Source organism: Colletotrichum costaricense (genome assembly GCF_030867565.1).
Source record: "Colletotrichum costaricense strain IMI 309622 chromosome Unknown Scaffold_4.1, whole genome shotgun sequence".
Lineage (NCBI taxonomy): Eukaryota > Fungi > Ascomycota > Sordariomycetes > Glomerellales > Glomerellaceae > Colletotrichum > Colletotrichum costaricense.
The window spans coordinates 396597-413294 of record NW_026848233.1 but is presented as its reverse complement, the minus strand read 5'-3'; the positions used below and the strand labels follow the sequence as shown (position 1 = coordinate 413294).

The following is a 16698-nucleotide window of genomic DNA, read 5'->3' as shown; positions in this document are numbered from 1 at the left end:
GTCGAGCCTCGCGAGGTCGAACTAGATATGTAGACGGACTACCAAACGAGTTGAAGGAGTGTTGAGCCTGTTGAGAAAATCTGACGGCAAGAGCAGAGTTTCTATGGCCAAGAGGGGAGAGCTAGAAAAGAGGTAAGGAACGGACGGCGAAAGTTGAAAAGAACGAGTGGCATAGCACCACCGTGCCGGCCGTGACAAGAAGAGTGAAAAGAAAGTGAGTCCTCGAGGGAGGAGAGCCGTTTTATGCTCAAGAGTGCGTTCAGAAAGCGGCAAGTGCTCAATGGATTGGCAATTGAGTTCTGCTGGACCATCCATGTCATTGGTCCAGAATAGCTGTAGGCCTCAACTCTAAATGAGGCACCATCTCTCATCGCCCTGCTGCCCGAAGGTATGCATTGCACAGGCTTCACCCGATAACAATTTCTGAGGCAGTATACATCAGGCTATCCTGGCTCATGGGTCTGGTCTTACCATCTGGCAGCATACTTTGCCCCAGGGAGTGAGGACCGCCATCAGCATAGGCTCGACTGAACAGTCAGAAGTAAAATTGCTGCTGGTTATGACGAGCTGGAACTCACATGCTTCTGTATCACTGCAAGCTCAAGTAATGACGTATCATCTTCTACTTGCTTCAGGAATGATGTTTCTATAATTCGGGCGAGAACTATACCACCAGGACCACAATGCGGCGAGAAACGAAGAACCCTAAAGGTGTCATTTATGCACCACCTAAACCGGTGCCTGATCCGCCAACACCTAGCCTAAAGTCACCCAGCTATGCTAATTGAGGACTAGAATCGTCACTGTAAATGTGAAGAAGGCCATGAGCATGGCTAGTAGCGTGAACGGCCGTTTTGTGTGACCAGCGATCGGTCATGATAGCGTGGGCATATTTCAAGGCTGACTCGGAATAATTGAGCTACCTGGTATAGCATCTCGGCCTAGCTTTGCGCCATGGCTGAAATGAAGCCATAGGTACTATAATTTAAAGGTAGGAAAAAAGAATGGCACACGATGTGGCTGTTTCATTAGTCGGGCGCTAAAGTAGGCTATTATCCGTCACATCTTCAGTCAAGTCGAAACTAAACATGCAGTTGAGATGAGAACTGCTCTATCCGTCATGAGTACCTTTGCAGGCCGAATCTGACATGTAGAGGCTGTCAATTTCTCGATCTACCACAGCTAGTATGAGAACCTCTCTCAAAGCGAAGACTGTATTGTCTGAAGCCAACACCGGATGGGGGCTCTCCTCAATACAATATCAGTTTGATGCGAACCTTTCGAGCATTCAAAGGCACATGGAGTAATATTCAGTCCCTAAGACCGGCATTCAAAGGCTTTCAGTTCCTGGATTTGGCAAGGTATCACGATGGATCCTTTTGCTTAGGCTGTCAAGAAAACTGCAATGAACCATTCCTATGTCTTCGCCCACATGAAAGCGAGCATGATATTCGAACTGAGAAAGGTGAAACCCTCGCATTGCGACACAAGTTTCTTGTGCTGCAGAAACGGTCAACAAAGCACACTAATGGGCTTTCTCCACGAAAGTTCTGAATCTGTGCAGACAGGTCTTTCTACAAGGGCCATGATCAGAGAGCATTGTCTCACATCCAACTGTCACAAAGTATTTGTATGATATCTTCAAAGTCTAGTCCATTACCATGAATGATAGTGTCCCTCAGTCAATTTGAACTACATGATAGAAATTGAAGTCGACAATTTACATAATCCTAGCAGCTTCCTACATGAAATATCCCCCTACTTGAATAACATCAACATCGCCTTCTTACAGAAGTTACTTCAATCACCGTGACTCTCACTTAGAGCCCATAACTTCCCAACTGTCGCATACATCCTCAAAATGGCGCCTCATGCCGAAGACTCTTCATCTGCCGCTGAATACGCCGAGCGCGTCTTCCAACACCTAGAAGACAACCGCCCCTCTGACGCACCTGCCGATTTCTCAGATCCCCAACCAGAGAAGCCCAAAGCCACTCAGCGATCGAAGACTAAGGAGATCAAGGCCCAGTTGATTCAGCGTAATAACGACGCCTCTGTTGAGTCCCACTCTCGTTCCAAATCTGGTAAGTTCCGCCTCCAACACACTGGTTCCTTCGGCGACGGTCGTGTAAAGGAGCTCGTTGCCAACTACGAAGCTCGATCTCACCGTACCGAGGAGTCAGCTAAAGAACCCGATCGACGCCAGCGTGTACTTGCGAAGGATACCGATGCCGCAAACGGTGACGAAAGTGAGGAGGATGAGAAGGATTGGATCAAGGTCGTTGATGCGGACTTAGATTGAGTGGAAGGCTATCCTAATGCTTCTTGACAATGGTGTAAGCATTCGAGCTTCTGGAGTTTAATAGATTTGACTTTTAATCATTCTAGAACGTAGAGGGATTATTCCCTGTTTACTTGAGAATCCGCAAGCTTAGTCACGGCTACAAGAGGCCGGAGATTCTATGTGATCTCAATCTCTGAATAGCTGTTGTGGAAAAGCCTTGCCTATCTACTCCTCCTAGGCTTTCTAGAACTTCTACCCCATGTGCACTACTCTAGTTTTGCCCACTGTCGTCTCTGCGGAATATGTATTTCTTCGGTCTCAATTTGATACACCGGGCGTCGTATCTCAAGGGACCAGGCAGACAAGCAGAAAAGCATGTAAGCATGTTCTTCTTCATACTCTGCAGCTGACGTCGACGCACTCTGTTGTCTCTATCAAGAGAGTTCAAGGTACAGATCACGTAAGTTATCTTCAGAAGGTGAGAGAATTGAGGCATGCCGAGTTTGTAGGATATCTAAACATGATGTCAGAAGGATTGACTTTACCTTGCTCACTAGCCTGGCGACCTTGTACTAGAGACCCTAGACCCTTAGCTGACATTGATTTGAGACGACAAACCACAAAGGGCTTATGCTTGGTGTTGTTAGACAACAAGGCTGCTCAAAGAATTACGGGACACATTGTAGGCCCCTTTGTCTGTTGTCTGATATATGCCTTTCCTAATCATAGCTGCCTGTCTCATTTGCTGTCTTGAAGCTTCCTATGGCTTCTGGGGGGATTTTGAACATGGCTTGATTGTATACCGAGTACTATATAGAGCAACCCTCCACCCGGAACTGGTTCGGGAACGTTGAGTGGACTTGCTACTCTTGTAATCGAGAACCAGGCCGTCCACAATGGTGCAGCCCAACAATGACGAAGACGACTACGTCTTCCCTGAGACTACCGAAGTAACCAACGACGAACGCGACCATCCCCTAGCTGTCATCAATAACCCAGCTTCCCCAATATCCACCGGCTGGGCGATACTCTGGAACTCTGACAGCTCCTCCGATGCCACATCTGAGCCCATCGATATGAAAACCTCACCCGATCGGTCTCTACCAGCTCTTCATCACCGCACCTTGCACCCTAAATTAGAGAGCTGGCTACGTCCCGCATTGTCTGCGACTATCCCTAGCCCACGCCCAGCCCCAACGTCCCAGGAAGCACTCCATCAATCCGAGCCCACGTCCTCAGCATCCCAATTTTTCGACTCGACGGCTCGGAAGCTGATTGACGGGGAAGGTCGACCAGCTCGAACCTTGAGCGTCGTGAACACGATTTCCTCGGAAGCCGGCCCCTCGCGAAGAACCCCTCACCGAATTGGCTTATCGACTGGAGATCTTCGTGAACAGGTTCTGCACTCCAACCGTATTTCCAAGCAGGACAAAGCTTTGGCTAACGAGCAATACTATCGACAGCTACTCCGATCCCGCTCCGTCCGATCCAACTACCGCGTGCGCGACCTCAGAGAACATGCCGGCAAGGTTCCGGACCCCGAATGGCGCTGGTGCGGCTTCCCAGGTTGCGACAACGGTGCCTGTCGATACAATTTCCTTCTGTCATGGGGAACCGGATACGTCATCACCCCTCTTGATTCAGGGAGAGACTGTGACATTCTGAAGGATCTTCTTAACGCCTTTGGCTCTCAGAACTGGAACTACATGGCGGAGCCCCATAGCCGGGTTTCGTTTGCAACATCGCCTCCTGTCAGGAACGCCGTTGGCCAGTTTCTCATTCGCTTCAACCATCTGCAGGGTGCCGCTGGGGGGTGGGACAGGGGAGACTATCAAGCAGCAGCGATTTATTTCACCGACATGCGCACCCAGAACTTTCCCGTAATGCATCCGCACAATATCAAGAGGCTTCACAGCGAGATGGACAAGGAGCTCTCGCGTTCGGACTCTGCTGTTGCCCCATGGCGTCTTATTCTTCAGTTCATCATGCACCTCGAGGCATGGAGACAGCACCAGATCAAGCAAGGATATCCTTGGGACTGGCCTTTGTACGATGCTCTCGATATGTATCGAACCATTCTCGAGACCTATCGACAATCCATTGGCAAGGGTTTCTCGACCCTGAAGACTGAGGTGCAGGCAGAGCAGGACAAGGCTTGGGTGCTCTGGTGGGATCGTCACCGTCCCTGGACCAGCTGTAAGGTTGCCTTTCTTTCTGCCCTCGAAGATGCTAACAATATTGACAGAGATAGGAGATTGGAAGTTGATCCAGGAGGGAACAATGTTTCCGATGCGGTGGTCTATGAAGGTGTGGGACAGTACAAGCCACATTGGTGGCCAAATTGGCCAAGAGCGCCTGGGTTGGACGTATCTCTAGAGCTATGAGGCACTTTGGGATGGTAGACATTTGTTGACTTCCTTGAAAAGGCAGATAGTGTTGCTTTTGCAACGTCTCTAGTGGATAACAGAATACTGCTTTCATATGAGGAGACAAACAAGTTTGTCAACACCCAACTTGCATCGTAATCTTTAACAAGCTATATCGATTCGTGATGTTGATTGGGTTTACCTTTGTCCAGGCACCCTTCACCTTGTTGTGTTTGACTATTAGAAATCACTCCTGTTGGTCGTCTCTTTGTTATTTACCCTTTTTCCTGCCAAGGAGCGTAGGGTAGGTACAAGGATAACGAGAAGCTTCTAGGATCGAGAGGTGGAAGTAGCAAGCAAAGAAGCTGCTCCTCGTTGATACTTTGAACTGAGGATCGCCTGGAAGCGCCTTCCTTCACACAGATGGACCTAGAGTGACCCGCATCACAGGAGTCAAGCCGCACTTCCTCTCAGCTGCGGGCCTTGGGGCATGCGACTTCTGCGAGACGAAGGGGCGGGCTTTTGCTCAGAAACAAAATAGAACTCTCTTGCTGTTGAAGAATACAAACAAACCTTTCCTCCACAACATCCTCTTTTTTTTCTCGACGTTGCTGGAAAAGAGAAACTCCAAAAGTTGCAGCCCAACCATCACCATAGCCACTCAGCGAGGGCTCTCATCTGAAGCAGAAGCCTCGAAAAAAAAAAGATCCCAAGATGGCGTCCTCCTGCCTCCAGGAATTTCCTCGCGCCTCAGGCTCAGGCGACGACGGCGGACCGGCAAGGAAGGAACCCGAATCATTCTGCTGCCAGCTCGCTACTTCCACTCCCATCACTCACCCCGAAGAATTCGCTAAACTCCTCGATCTCATCGTCAATCAATCCAAGGAGAAGGATCCTGCCGCTGGCATCGTCTTCGCGTTTCTCAACTTTCCGAAGAGCAACTGCCTGTTCCCCCTGGCCTGCCTCGTCCACTTCTTCGAGACATTCGTTCCTCAACCCATCATCACTTATCTTACGAGCGACTCTTGCCTCAGTGCCGCAAAGAGCATTGATACCATCCTCATGGAGGCCAAGAAGTCAGAGCAGGGACTTTACAAGGACACGAAGCGCAGCTGCTTCCCATCGACCGGCCGAAACCATTTCCTCCGCCTGATGAACGCATCTGGTCCCATAGTATGTCATCTCTCAAGTTTCCCTTCCACCCCAACACCTCATTTCCTATTTATCAGACTAATCTTCGTCGCAGCCCAAGGGTGAAAAAAGTGCAGCTGGTGCCACTCGCAGAGGCCTTCCCGAGCTCGACTATATCCTCTTCCAGGAAGATCTTCCTTCTTATTTCGATCGTTCCGAGCGGTATGATAGCTTGCCCGGCGACCCAGTGAACTACCTCTTCTCGGCTCTGCCGCAAATCCAGGAAGATGACGCAGGTTTCAAGGGAAGCAACAAGTCTGCAGATTATAACCGCCGTTTCGCCCTGGCCCTCTGGCCTTATGCCAACTCCAGCATCGAGGATATCATCGCCAAATCCGACGACAAGGCTGCCTCTGACTTGTGGTGGGCCGGGCGCTTCGCCTTCTCTCTCTGGGATAGATCCGACTTGTCTATTCGATGCTCCTTCACCCAGCTTCTCGGCGAGATTGCCTTATACCACAACTCTGAGATTGTCGATAATCCTGCCCCTGTCAAGCCAAACCACCTTTGCGAAGCTGTTGATGGTGGCCCCTGTCCCGGAGAGGCATACGTTCAGAAGCATAAGTGGTTGAAGTATGCCCGCTGGATTCATCGTGGAAGAAAAGACGAGGATGCCGACATCAAGGTCCGTCTGGGCAGCAAGTGTGACTTGAACGAGCTATTGAGCATCGAGAAGTGTGTTACCTGCGGTCACGAGCGCAAGATCTCTCGCTGTGGAGCGAAGAAGCCCATGCACCACTGCAGCGGCTGCTACGTCGAGTGGTTTCCGCACCTTCGTCGAACTTACTGCGGCCCGAAGTGCCAGAAGAAGGATTGGAAGACGCACTTTGAGGAGTGTCAGCGTCACAAGCACTTCATCCGAGCCGTCTGGATTCTGAAGGGCATCGCGGACAAGTTCATGGCCGCGACGTTTTCCGGCCAGGCCGTTGATATCTCCCCGATCGAGGTCCGTGATAACAAGACCAAGGCGCTCGACCTCAACAGCGTCCCCCGCTTCGCCGTCACCCCGGCTGCGTGTGCTGTTGGACCTTGGGTGGGGGAGCAGGTGTTCCCTCTCGGCAAGTCGTACTTGGCGGACAAGAGGAATGAGGACCGCGCGAGAGCATTGGCTTGGGATGCTGGTGACAACCTCTACTACCACCTTCAGACTATCATTCGTCAAATCGTCAGCCGTAAGTATCGCTCTCAGGCCTATGTCCTCCCAGCGTCTTTTTTTCCCGTTCATCTCATTCGGAAGACGAACATTAGTATGAACTAACCGATGGCGATAGCGCTCTGTGACGATGTGGTTGAGATGCAGATGTTCCTGCGCAATGCCAACAGTATTACCTCTCTTGCCGCTGATCGGTGCCGGGAAGGCCCCGCCATCAACACTGCCAAGGGCAAGGATCCGATGTTCTGGCCCCATCCCGTTCTCAATTGTCGGCTGAAGGGAAGCGACGACTTGTTCATCATCGACCTTCTTGGAGCCAAGTTCGGCTTTAACGAGATCCTCCTCCCGGGCGAGGTATGGGTCAAGTCTAGGTACTCCTCCAAGGTAGACACGATCCCATTGGCGAAGATGAGGCTAACTAGGAAATGATACAGACTTGCGTACTGCGTTGGCTCAACGGTTGTCACGGACATGACGCCTCACTGGTTTCCCCGCGAGCAGCAGGGTCTCGTCTCTTGCCGTGATGAGGTCGCCTACACTTGGAGATCGTGCATCAAGACGTACATCGCCGCCAAGTGGCCCAATGTTCCCGGGCCCTTTGCCTTGTCGCATCTGAAGGAGCAATTGTTCAGGGAGAGGACTTACATGTTCATGGTCCACTCGGACGACATCTTCAGGGAGGCCACCAATCGTCTGCGCGAGGAGAGACTCTTCCGGCAGTACCTTGTCCACGACCCGAACCCGTACTCTCACGAGTTTGCCATTGGCGTCACCAACTGTCAGAAGGAGTGCGATGTCTACGAGAAGATCTGGATGGATCGGCGTGTGTTCGATGTCATCGTCAAGGGTGAGCTCAGCGAGCAAAACCAGCTGCTGCCCGCGGGGTCCGAGACCATCCGCCTCGTCGCACTCTGGGTCGACCGGTTGATCAAACACGGTCAGAAGGTCAAGTTTGACTCGGTCGGGCTCCTTGGTCCTCGCATGGCCAAGCACTACAACATCTGCACCACGCACTCGTTGGACGAGCTTCGCGAGATTTCCACGCCCTGGCTCCTGTGGCATGGCATCTCCAAGGATTCATCCCAAAAGTTCTTCGAGCAGTGCAAGGGCATCGTCACCGACTACATTAGTTCGAATGCGGCGACGCCTGATCAGCTGCTTAGTAAAATGGCGTCGTCCGACGGCCTCGCCAAGTACCTGCAGACCTTGTCGATGGAGGATGCGCAAGAGTTCTTGGAAATTGGATCAATGATCGAGTCTCCCCATAACGCTGCATCGATTAAACAGCTGCGAAAGGAGCTTGAGAAGCAAGCCGGGGACAAGAAGTGAGGCAGTTCGTGAGATGAGCTCCGTTCGTTTCTTTCTAGTACTTGAGACACAGTCCCTACTGGGTATGGCATGGTAGGGAATGGGACTTGGAAAGCGAGCTTTCGGTAGGAAGGAAACGGTTTTTTTGTGACTTTATGAAATACCCTTGAGCTTGGTAAATGGAAAAGGAGAAACTGAATCTGATTTCCCGTCTGGTGAGGAATTGAGTGAAGCTGAAGTCGACATGCTGAAGCGTCGTCAAACGAATCGCTGTGATTGGCCAATGAGTGCTTACCGTCGATGTGGTGCACGGGCCATATGAAATTTGTCCGACTGGCGATTGAAGCTCGGGAGCTCCAGCAACTTTTTCCCATCACCAGGTGCACCCCCATCACGCCGACAGGACAGACATCTCCTGCTCTCCAGACACGTACATAACCCCTCAGACGAGCATTGCAGCCTTGCCATTTGGATCGATGCTAACGAGCTCCCCCAGGATGCCACCAAGGTTACCACAACAGGCCGCGCGCGTCCTGCGCAGGCTGGCGACGACGACTTCAACCCCAATCACACGATCCTTCACCACCACGACCTCCTTCCTCGCCGCCCCGGCCGCCGCAAGCCTCCGTCTCCCCGCCGACTACGTTCCCGCAACGAAGCCTCCCTCCGCCCGCCCCCCCGAAACCCGCAAGTCCCAGCTCATCAGGACCTACACCTCCCTCCTCCGCACGACGCCCCTGATCCTCTTCTTCCAGCACAGCAACCTGACGGCAGACGAGTGGTCCGCCGTCCGCCGCGAGCTCAACAGCGCCCTCATCGCTGCCACGCCCGCGGGCACCAACAGCCCCCTCGATGGCCGTGAGGTCCACCTCCAGGTCCTGCGCACGCGCATGTTCAACGTCGCGCTCAAGCTGGCCGAGTTCTACGACCCCGAGGCCGCCAAGGCCAAGGCCGGCACGCGGACGGGACCCCGCGGGCCCTTGGTACACGATCTGAGTATGGCGGCCTACGAGGCGATGAAGGATTTCGAGGTCCCCGAGGACTCGGCGTACGCGCAGATCTCGCCGTTGCTGTGCGGTCCCACGGCGGCGCTGGTCTTCCCCGCCGTCTCGCCCGCGCACCTCGCGGCCGCGCTCAAGATTCTGGCGCCGAGCCCGGGCAAGTTTGCGGCGCCGCCGAGGAAGAAGAACCCGGGGTACTACGAGCCCCTGTGCCAGAGCGCACTGCAGAAGCTGCTGCTTGTCGGTGGACGAGTCGAGGGCGATGTGTTTGATGTTGATGGCGTCAAGTGGGTTGGTGGTATTGAGGGCGGCCTCGATGGGCTGCGGGCGCAGCTCGTGCATATGCTCCAGAGCGCTGGGTTGGGTCTTACTACTGCTCTTGAGGGCGGAAGCAAGAGCCTTTGGTTGGCGCTGGAGGGCCGGAGGACGCAGTTGGATGACGAGGGGAAGCCTAAGGAGAGCGTGAGTGCGGAGGAGACAAAGACCGAGTAGAGGATTGCTTGGGAGGATGGTGTATGATAGTGCTGTAAAAGTCTGTATTATCACGGGATACGGATCTCTACTATAGAGCTAAACTATTTGTTCATGGCATTGAAGTTGGGTATGACTGTAGTCAGCAGAGTTGCATGTGAATTACTGCCAAGTCATGATTCCCTTGACGAAAGCGAAGTGCTCTTCGTGGTTTCTCTGAGCACCGATAAGCGTCGCGCCGTTTCTTTAACGGGGACCGAGAAGCCTGAATGGACCGCCGTGCAGGACCATTCAAAACGGGCGGAGACGATGTTAGCAACATTTAGCAAGCCTCCTCAAGATAATTTGAGGCACCACAACGTTGTTGAGTTCTGTGACTGACCATTAGACATTCTAGTGGCACATCTTGTATTGAATAATATTCGAGACTAACAGACTTATAGTTCGTCTCAGCCGCCTCAGTCTGGAGTAAGTTTGACAAGAGCCCTGAAGACGAAAGAGTGAGGTGGACGGTTCGTTCTGACCGGGCCGGCAAAAGGCGGGGCGAGAGCCACTAACAGCGACCGCTGCAGGTGACCTGCATGAACGCGCCGCCGAACCGGAAAAAGACCCCTAATTAAGCCTGGAGCGCGAGTTCCAGGTGTGCTCCAGCTACCTCCACGCAGTACCTGACGCCATGGCATTGCGCGTTTCTGAGCTCCCAAAAGTCCCTAAGCTGACGTACCTCGAACATCGGACTTCAACAGCTTCACTACGTCTGACGAACAACACCACGACAACATCAGCGTACGAATCTGTCTCAAGAACCCCGCAATCGTCTGGTACAACATCGAAGCCTTTCCTCCGAACCTCTGCCTAGCCCTGCGAAACCCCGCGATCCCTTCCAGCTTTCCCATTCATACCACAACAACAGAACCCAAAACATACATCATGGACTTTGCTCCCTACCAATCCTCCCCGCCGGAGCGCGAACGAGCCCTCTCCCCGCCTCTCGCGTCGCCGCGCGCCTCGGCCGATATTCGAAGACCCTTTTCGCCGTACGGCCAGCCGTCACCCCCGCCCCTGCAACACCCGCAACCGCAGCGCGGATGGCAGCCGAACCTGCCAGGGTCCTATCCCACGGCGGACGCGCACCGGGAGGGCGTGAGCGAGTTCGATACGAGCCTGGGGATCAGGCTGGATTACGAGGCTGCGTTGGCGTATCTGGCGTTTCCGCCGCTGGGTGCGATATTGCTGTTGATTGGGGAGCGGAATAGTGATTATGTGAGGTACGTGGGGTGTTGTTCTGGGGGTGTCGAGGCTCTGACAATAATGCGACGGCCTCTCTACGAGCGAGGCATATTGCTCGTTATATCGGGTCGCTGACATCAAGCAGGTTTCACGCATGGCAGTCGGCACTGCTGTTCACGGCCGTCATGATCTTCCACCTGGTGTTCCTCTCATGGTCCAAGTTCCTGAGCTGGTTCTTCTTCATCGGCGACCTGTTTGTCATGGTGTGGCTGGCGTTGAAGGCGTACCAAGATGCGGATACGCTAGATAGGTATGTTTGTTGGTGGAGCGGAGAATGAGCCCGTTGCTAAGGGGACATTGTGCTGACCATGTGTACTAGATTCGAGGTTCCCGTACTTGGCGCCCTGGCCAGCCGGATTCTTGACGACGAATGAAATTTGACGACTCGACGAGAGGCCTGAGGGAAAGGAAATACTGTGTTGTAAGATGGCGAGGGAAGTGCCTTGATGACTTATTGTTGTACATATCATATACCCTTTTAATCAGTCGGAGAGAGAGAGACGCATCTCGACCTAGGCCAGCTGGTCTTTTTGTCTCATAGATGTACCATGTTGTCTGTTTGAATGACAAGAGAAATGAGTTCAATGTGCCATGATATCAGATGACAGCATGGCTTGGTGAAGTGGTTCTGGTAATATCTCGTCGATGAAGTGAGATGTACTTAGTAATATCGTACCGTGTACAGGTATGTTTCTGCACAGTCAGAAGCACTGTAGCCGGATGCGGTCGGACTTTCCTCCTAGCGCTTTCCGGCCTGGCCATTTGACGCACAGGGCAACACCAGGCTGATTACGCGACTGTTGCTTGCCTTGAGGTCCAGCTCGAGCCTCACTGCCCAGTACCTCACCCACGCAGCTCCGAAGCTGTCCCTTTCTGCTCCATCACAAACCCACGACGACACACGGTATCGACCCGACCCGGCCCCATCACCAATCCCTCTCACGCTTTGACGATAGAAACGGCGAATTGTATCTTTGACGAACATCTACCTTTAATATCCCCCTCCCGTCCCCCACACACACCCCGCCACCATGTCGACCCTTGAAGAGCTCGACGACCTCGATCGTCAGGACAAGAACGACAAGAGAGACGAGGGCGACAAGGACAAGAAGGAGAAGAAGCCCACCAACGATGGTGATGCCGATATGGAGGATGCTGAGAAGGAGGAAGACATCCTTGACGACGAGATCCTGAACCTCAGCACGCAGGACATTCAGACACGCAAACGGCTGCTCGAGAACGACTCCAGAATCATGCGCAGCGAACTGCAACGGTTGACGCACGAGAAGGCGACTATGGGGGAGAAGATCAAGGAGAACCTCGACAAGATTGCTAACAACCGGTATGCTACTTGCTTCCCTCCCTCACCCCCCGACCAACGATGACGGAATGGACGACTGACATAATCCATCTTACAGGCAATTACCCTACCTTGTCGGCAACGTCGTTGAACTCCTCGATCTCGACCCTACTGCCGAGTCATTGGAGGAGGGTGCCAACATCGATCTGGATGCCACCCGCGTGGGCAAGTCCGCAGTCATCAAGACCTCCACAAGACAAACCATCTTCCTCCCGTTGATCGGTTTGGTCGACCCCACCACTCTGAAGCCTGGCGACCTCATCGGTGTCAATAAGGACTCCTACCTCATTCTTGACACGCTTCCGGCCGAGTATGACAGCAGAGTCAAGGCCATGGAGGTTGATGAGAAGCCGACAGAGAAGTACACGGACGTTGGTGGTCTCGACAAGCAGATTGAAGAGCTGGTTGAGGCCATTGTCTGGCCCATGAAGGAGGCGGAGCGGTTCAAGAAGATTGGCATCAAGGCGCCAAAGGGTACGACCGAATATCAGAGGCTGATTAGGCGATATACTGACCATACTTATAGGTGCCCTGATGTACGGCCCCCCCGGTACCGGAAAGACGCTGCTGGCCCGAGCCTGCGCAGCACAAACCGACGCTACATTCCTCAAGCTTGCCGGTCCTCAGTTGGTTCAGATGTTCATTGGAGATGGTGCTAAGCTTGTGCGCGACTGCTTCGCCCTGGCAAAGGAGAAGGCCCCGGCGATTATCTTCATTGACGAGTTGGATGCCGTCGGTACGAAGCGTTTCGACAGCGAGAAGAGCGGTGACAGAGAAGTGCAGCGAACTATGCTGGAGCTTCTGAACCAGCTTGACGGTTTCGCATCAGACGACCGCATCAAGGTGCTGGCCGCTACCAACCGTGTGGACGTCTTGGATCCTGCGCTGCTTCGTTCAGGTCGTCTCGATCGAAAGATCGAGTTCCCCCTTCCGAACGAGGAAGCGCGTGCGCAGATTCTTAAGATTCACTCTCGCAAGATGAGGGTCGACCCCGCCGTCAACTGGGGCGAGCTGGCCCGCAGCACGGATGAGTTTGGTGGTGCCATGCTCAAGGCCGTCTGTGTAGAGGCCGGTATGATTGCTCTGCGTATGGGCAAGAACAAGATTAGCCACGAGCATTACGTGGATGCCATTGCCGAGGTGCAAGCCAAGAAGAAGGACGTGAGTGTTGAGACCTGCTGCCCGTGGGTTGCTGTATGTACACTGACTCTTTTCAGACGGTCAACTTCTACGCTTGATCCATTCACGTGTTGGGTGATGCTGCCGCTGGGTATCTGGGGTTATTGCTTCTGGCGGGAACGGGAATGCATAGAGGAGTCGAATGCGATAGACAACAACTTTGTACGATTACCACGGACACTCAAGCGGCCCTATAGGAATGGAAAGCAGGGTGATTGTGATCCCAGCAAGCAGTCCCATTACGCGTTCCGTTGGTACTTGCCATGTCGGATATGCCGTTTGTGAATTCGATGTTTTAACATGGGCAAGTGAGGCCTCTTGCCAAGTGGCGAATTTAGCGAGGGGAACACGAGGGAGAAGCTATCCACATTTGGAGACGGTCAAGTATCCTGAAAGTTTGACACCCTGACTGAAGCCTACGATAGTTATCAACGATCGGCACCCGAGAGGCGAGAAGCAAGTACGCGTTCAGCTTCACGGTCTCCAAAAGGGATCGGCAAGCTGTCAGGAACACCTCGCAAGACATCGAAAGTCAGGCTACTGCAGGTCGTAGGACCTTGTCGAGCTGAGGCCGATCTCTTTTGCGAGGCCAGCACAGGCACAGGGTTGTGGGTGAGCAGGCATTCGAGAGACGGTTGCAGGTATGCATGCATGCTCTTCACAAGTTGCGATCCTCCCCCGAGCAAGGGCTATGATCTGGCTGCTTACGTAGGTGCCATCCGTGTTGTCGTTTCTGGGATCCATGTTCTTTGGAGTACTTTGGGACGAACGGCCAATGATGAGGGTCAATGGCATTGATGAGGAGGAATTGGGAATCTGTGGGAGGGTGTTGCAGGTACGGCCATCGTTGCCGAGTATCTTGAGCATCGCGTACAGGAGAGCAAACGTGCTGCTATATCGTGTGGCGTTGTATACCTACCTCAGCATCGTAGTACGTTCCCTAAGCCTCTTCTGCGAGCCGTCTTTGGAGTATCATTGGCGGTGCGAAGTCTAGGGCTTTCATTACATTACTCTCTACGTAGACACTAGGTGCACAATGCAGATACACAGGAGATTTGAGCTGTTCCTTGGAGGGCTGGCAGACCTTGGTTTTCCTCTCCGAAGAGGGCTGATCCCTGCCTGGTTTGGGGTCGCTTCGAGGTTCTGGGGGGTGGTTCACTGGTGGACAGGGGAGCTCAAGATGGAAGTCATGTCCTAGCGTCCTCCCCTTTTGTGGCTTTCGTTTTTTGCTTCTTTTTTTGCTTTCTGCTCAGCATTGGTGACGACGGTAGGTGAATTTGCTGTGAAAGTGGTATGAGGGCGTTGATGGTGAGGGTATGGGGTGACATCGTGGGAGGCGAGGTTTGGCGATGCCCACTTGTCACCCAGTTTGGTGGCGATGTATTTGTCTGTCCAAGTTGGCAAACCGGCAAGCTGCTTCGGCTGTGTCTGTGTGGAATTCGGCAGCGTCAATGTAGGTCCAGAGCTCCAGCCTGCAGCTTTCTCGGAACTTTTTTTGGTTATTCTCCTGACGAGTGTTGCCTTGCTCCTCTCACTCACTGATTCAGCGCTGCGTTTCTGGGTGTCATGGTCTCATGTTAATGACACCGTACCGTTGCGGCGGGCGTGGAGATGGGAAAGAGGTGTCACGGTGTGCTGTGCCCAGGTGTGCAGTTTGTTACCGAGAGTTCGGACCATGGCCGGGGGGATGGATTTGGGAGGGGGCGAGACCGATGACGCCACCGCGGCTGAAGGGGCGGAAAGCTGGCGGATAGGGAAGTTTGGGCCAGATGGGAGTAAGAAGCTTATTCTCCCCCAAGTCCCTTCCCCTTGCGCCGTTTCTTACTGTTCACGCTATTGTCTTCCAAGGTGCTCGATGCATTGCGTGATGGGCCAAAGTTGGCGGTAAGCCTTACAAGGTGAGACATGAACTTTTCGGCCCCCGATCTGGGGGGAAGAAGCCGCCGGCGGGAGTTAGGTTTAGAGGGAAAGTATCGCGGCCGGCCCCATCTGCCGCCCGGGGCTCCACGTCCGACTTCACTACGTACCTTGTACCTTTGTACCGGTCCAGACATTTTGATGAGTGTGAACGAAAAAGCCTGGCGGCTAAATTTCTAAATCTCCTGTTGATCGTCATAAATCATGCATTTCTTCCCTGTTGCGACCGAGTAGTCGCTGCCGTTCATCTCGTCTTTTCATCACAGCTGGTGTTCTTATTCCCAGTTGTCCCCATTTCGTTGGATTCCAAAGAGGCGCCCGACACTTCGTCTATTGTTAGAACGCTTGACACGTTTTTTTGACAGTTCTCTAAAGGGGTCAAGATTTACCCATTGTCCAGCTGCTCAGGGGAAAAGACGTGGATGCAAGATGCAGCGTGTTCCCAAAAAACGAAGCAGCTAGTCGTGGCGTCGATGCTGATCTTTCTCAGCCACGCTTGTCCTACCGTTTGACACGAGGGGATCGTCGGCCGTTGGAAAGAAAGTAAAGAGCAGCACACAGACAACTGAGGCAAAAAGCCGTCTTTTACTGCCCAGCTTCCCAACGGTCAAGGCCGAAGCGGCATAGGGACTAGAGTTGCTAGTCACCAATGGGCACCCAGCATACGCCGAAATGACGCTCTTTTCCCCCTTCCAGAAAACCAATCATGGATGGTAGACTTCTTTCAGGGGGTGTGTATTGTTGTGTGTGGTGTGAATACCGGCAGTTAAGATGCAGGGGAGCGGCACATATAGGTTGTCCTTCCCTCCCCGCTTTCCTCCAAGTGATGGCCTGCCCCGGCAGCCCGTAGGCGCGGACCAACGACGTCTCAAGACGTTGATGGCTTCTCGGCTTGGCTGTTTGTTAGTGCTTCTTTTGTTGGAGAAAACCCACGCCGTTGCCTTTCCTTGGCTATGCTATGATTTGGCTCAATTCCCTTTTGATTTGCCTGCCGGTGCCGTGCCGAGAGCCTCCATGCGGCTGTATTCGAATGAGGTCAGAACCCGGTTGAAATGGAGCGCATGGAGTACCAATACTACCTTACCCGAGCCTCCTCTCTCTTGTGTCGTCTCGCCACCGCGACCTAGGGAAACAGCCGCCGCGGTGACGATCTCAATTGTGCTGAGGCATAGCAATGG

At 53.2% G+C, this 16698-nt stretch overlaps 3 protein-coding genes across 3 annotated transcripts; all 3 read left to right on the top strand.

Annotated features, from left to right (window-relative positions):
- Window positions 1-1861: 1861 nt before the first annotated feature.
- CCOS01_04154 (uncharacterized protein) lies at window positions 1862-2302 on the top strand (the record flags this gene model as incomplete). The annotated part of the gene is made up of 1 exon (XM_060452337.1): window positions 1862-2302. The coding sequence occupies one exon, from the start codon at window positions 1862-1864 to the stop codon at window positions 2300-2302; it is 441 nt and encodes a 146-aa protein (XP_060316295.1).
- Window positions 2303-3180: 878 nt separating this feature from the next.
- CCOS01_04153 (MYND finger) lies at window positions 3181-11438 on the top strand (the record flags this gene model as incomplete). The annotated part of the gene is made up of 11 exons (XM_060452336.1): window positions 3181-4591; window positions 5357-5823; window positions 5897-7013; window positions 7113-7365; window positions 7429-8319; window positions 8799-9765; window positions 9874-9904; window positions 10218-10242; window positions 10521-11042; window positions 11150-11314; window positions 11384-11438. 11 exons carry the CDS (start codon window positions 3181-3183, stop codon window positions 11436-11438), a joined length of 5904 nt encoding a protein of 1967 aa, XP_060316294.1.
- A 657-nt stretch (window positions 11439-12095) lies between these two features.
- On the top strand, window positions 12096-13662 carry CCOS01_04152 (26S proteasome subunit P45 family protein; the record flags this gene model as incomplete). Its single annotated transcript, XM_060452335.1, has 4 exons — window positions 12096-12406; window positions 12483-12898; window positions 12951-13585; window positions 13642-13662. 4 exons carry the CDS (start codon window positions 12096-12098, stop codon window positions 13660-13662), a joined length of 1383 nt encoding a protein of 460 aa, XP_060316293.1.
- Window positions 13663-16698: the final 3036 nt, after the last annotated feature.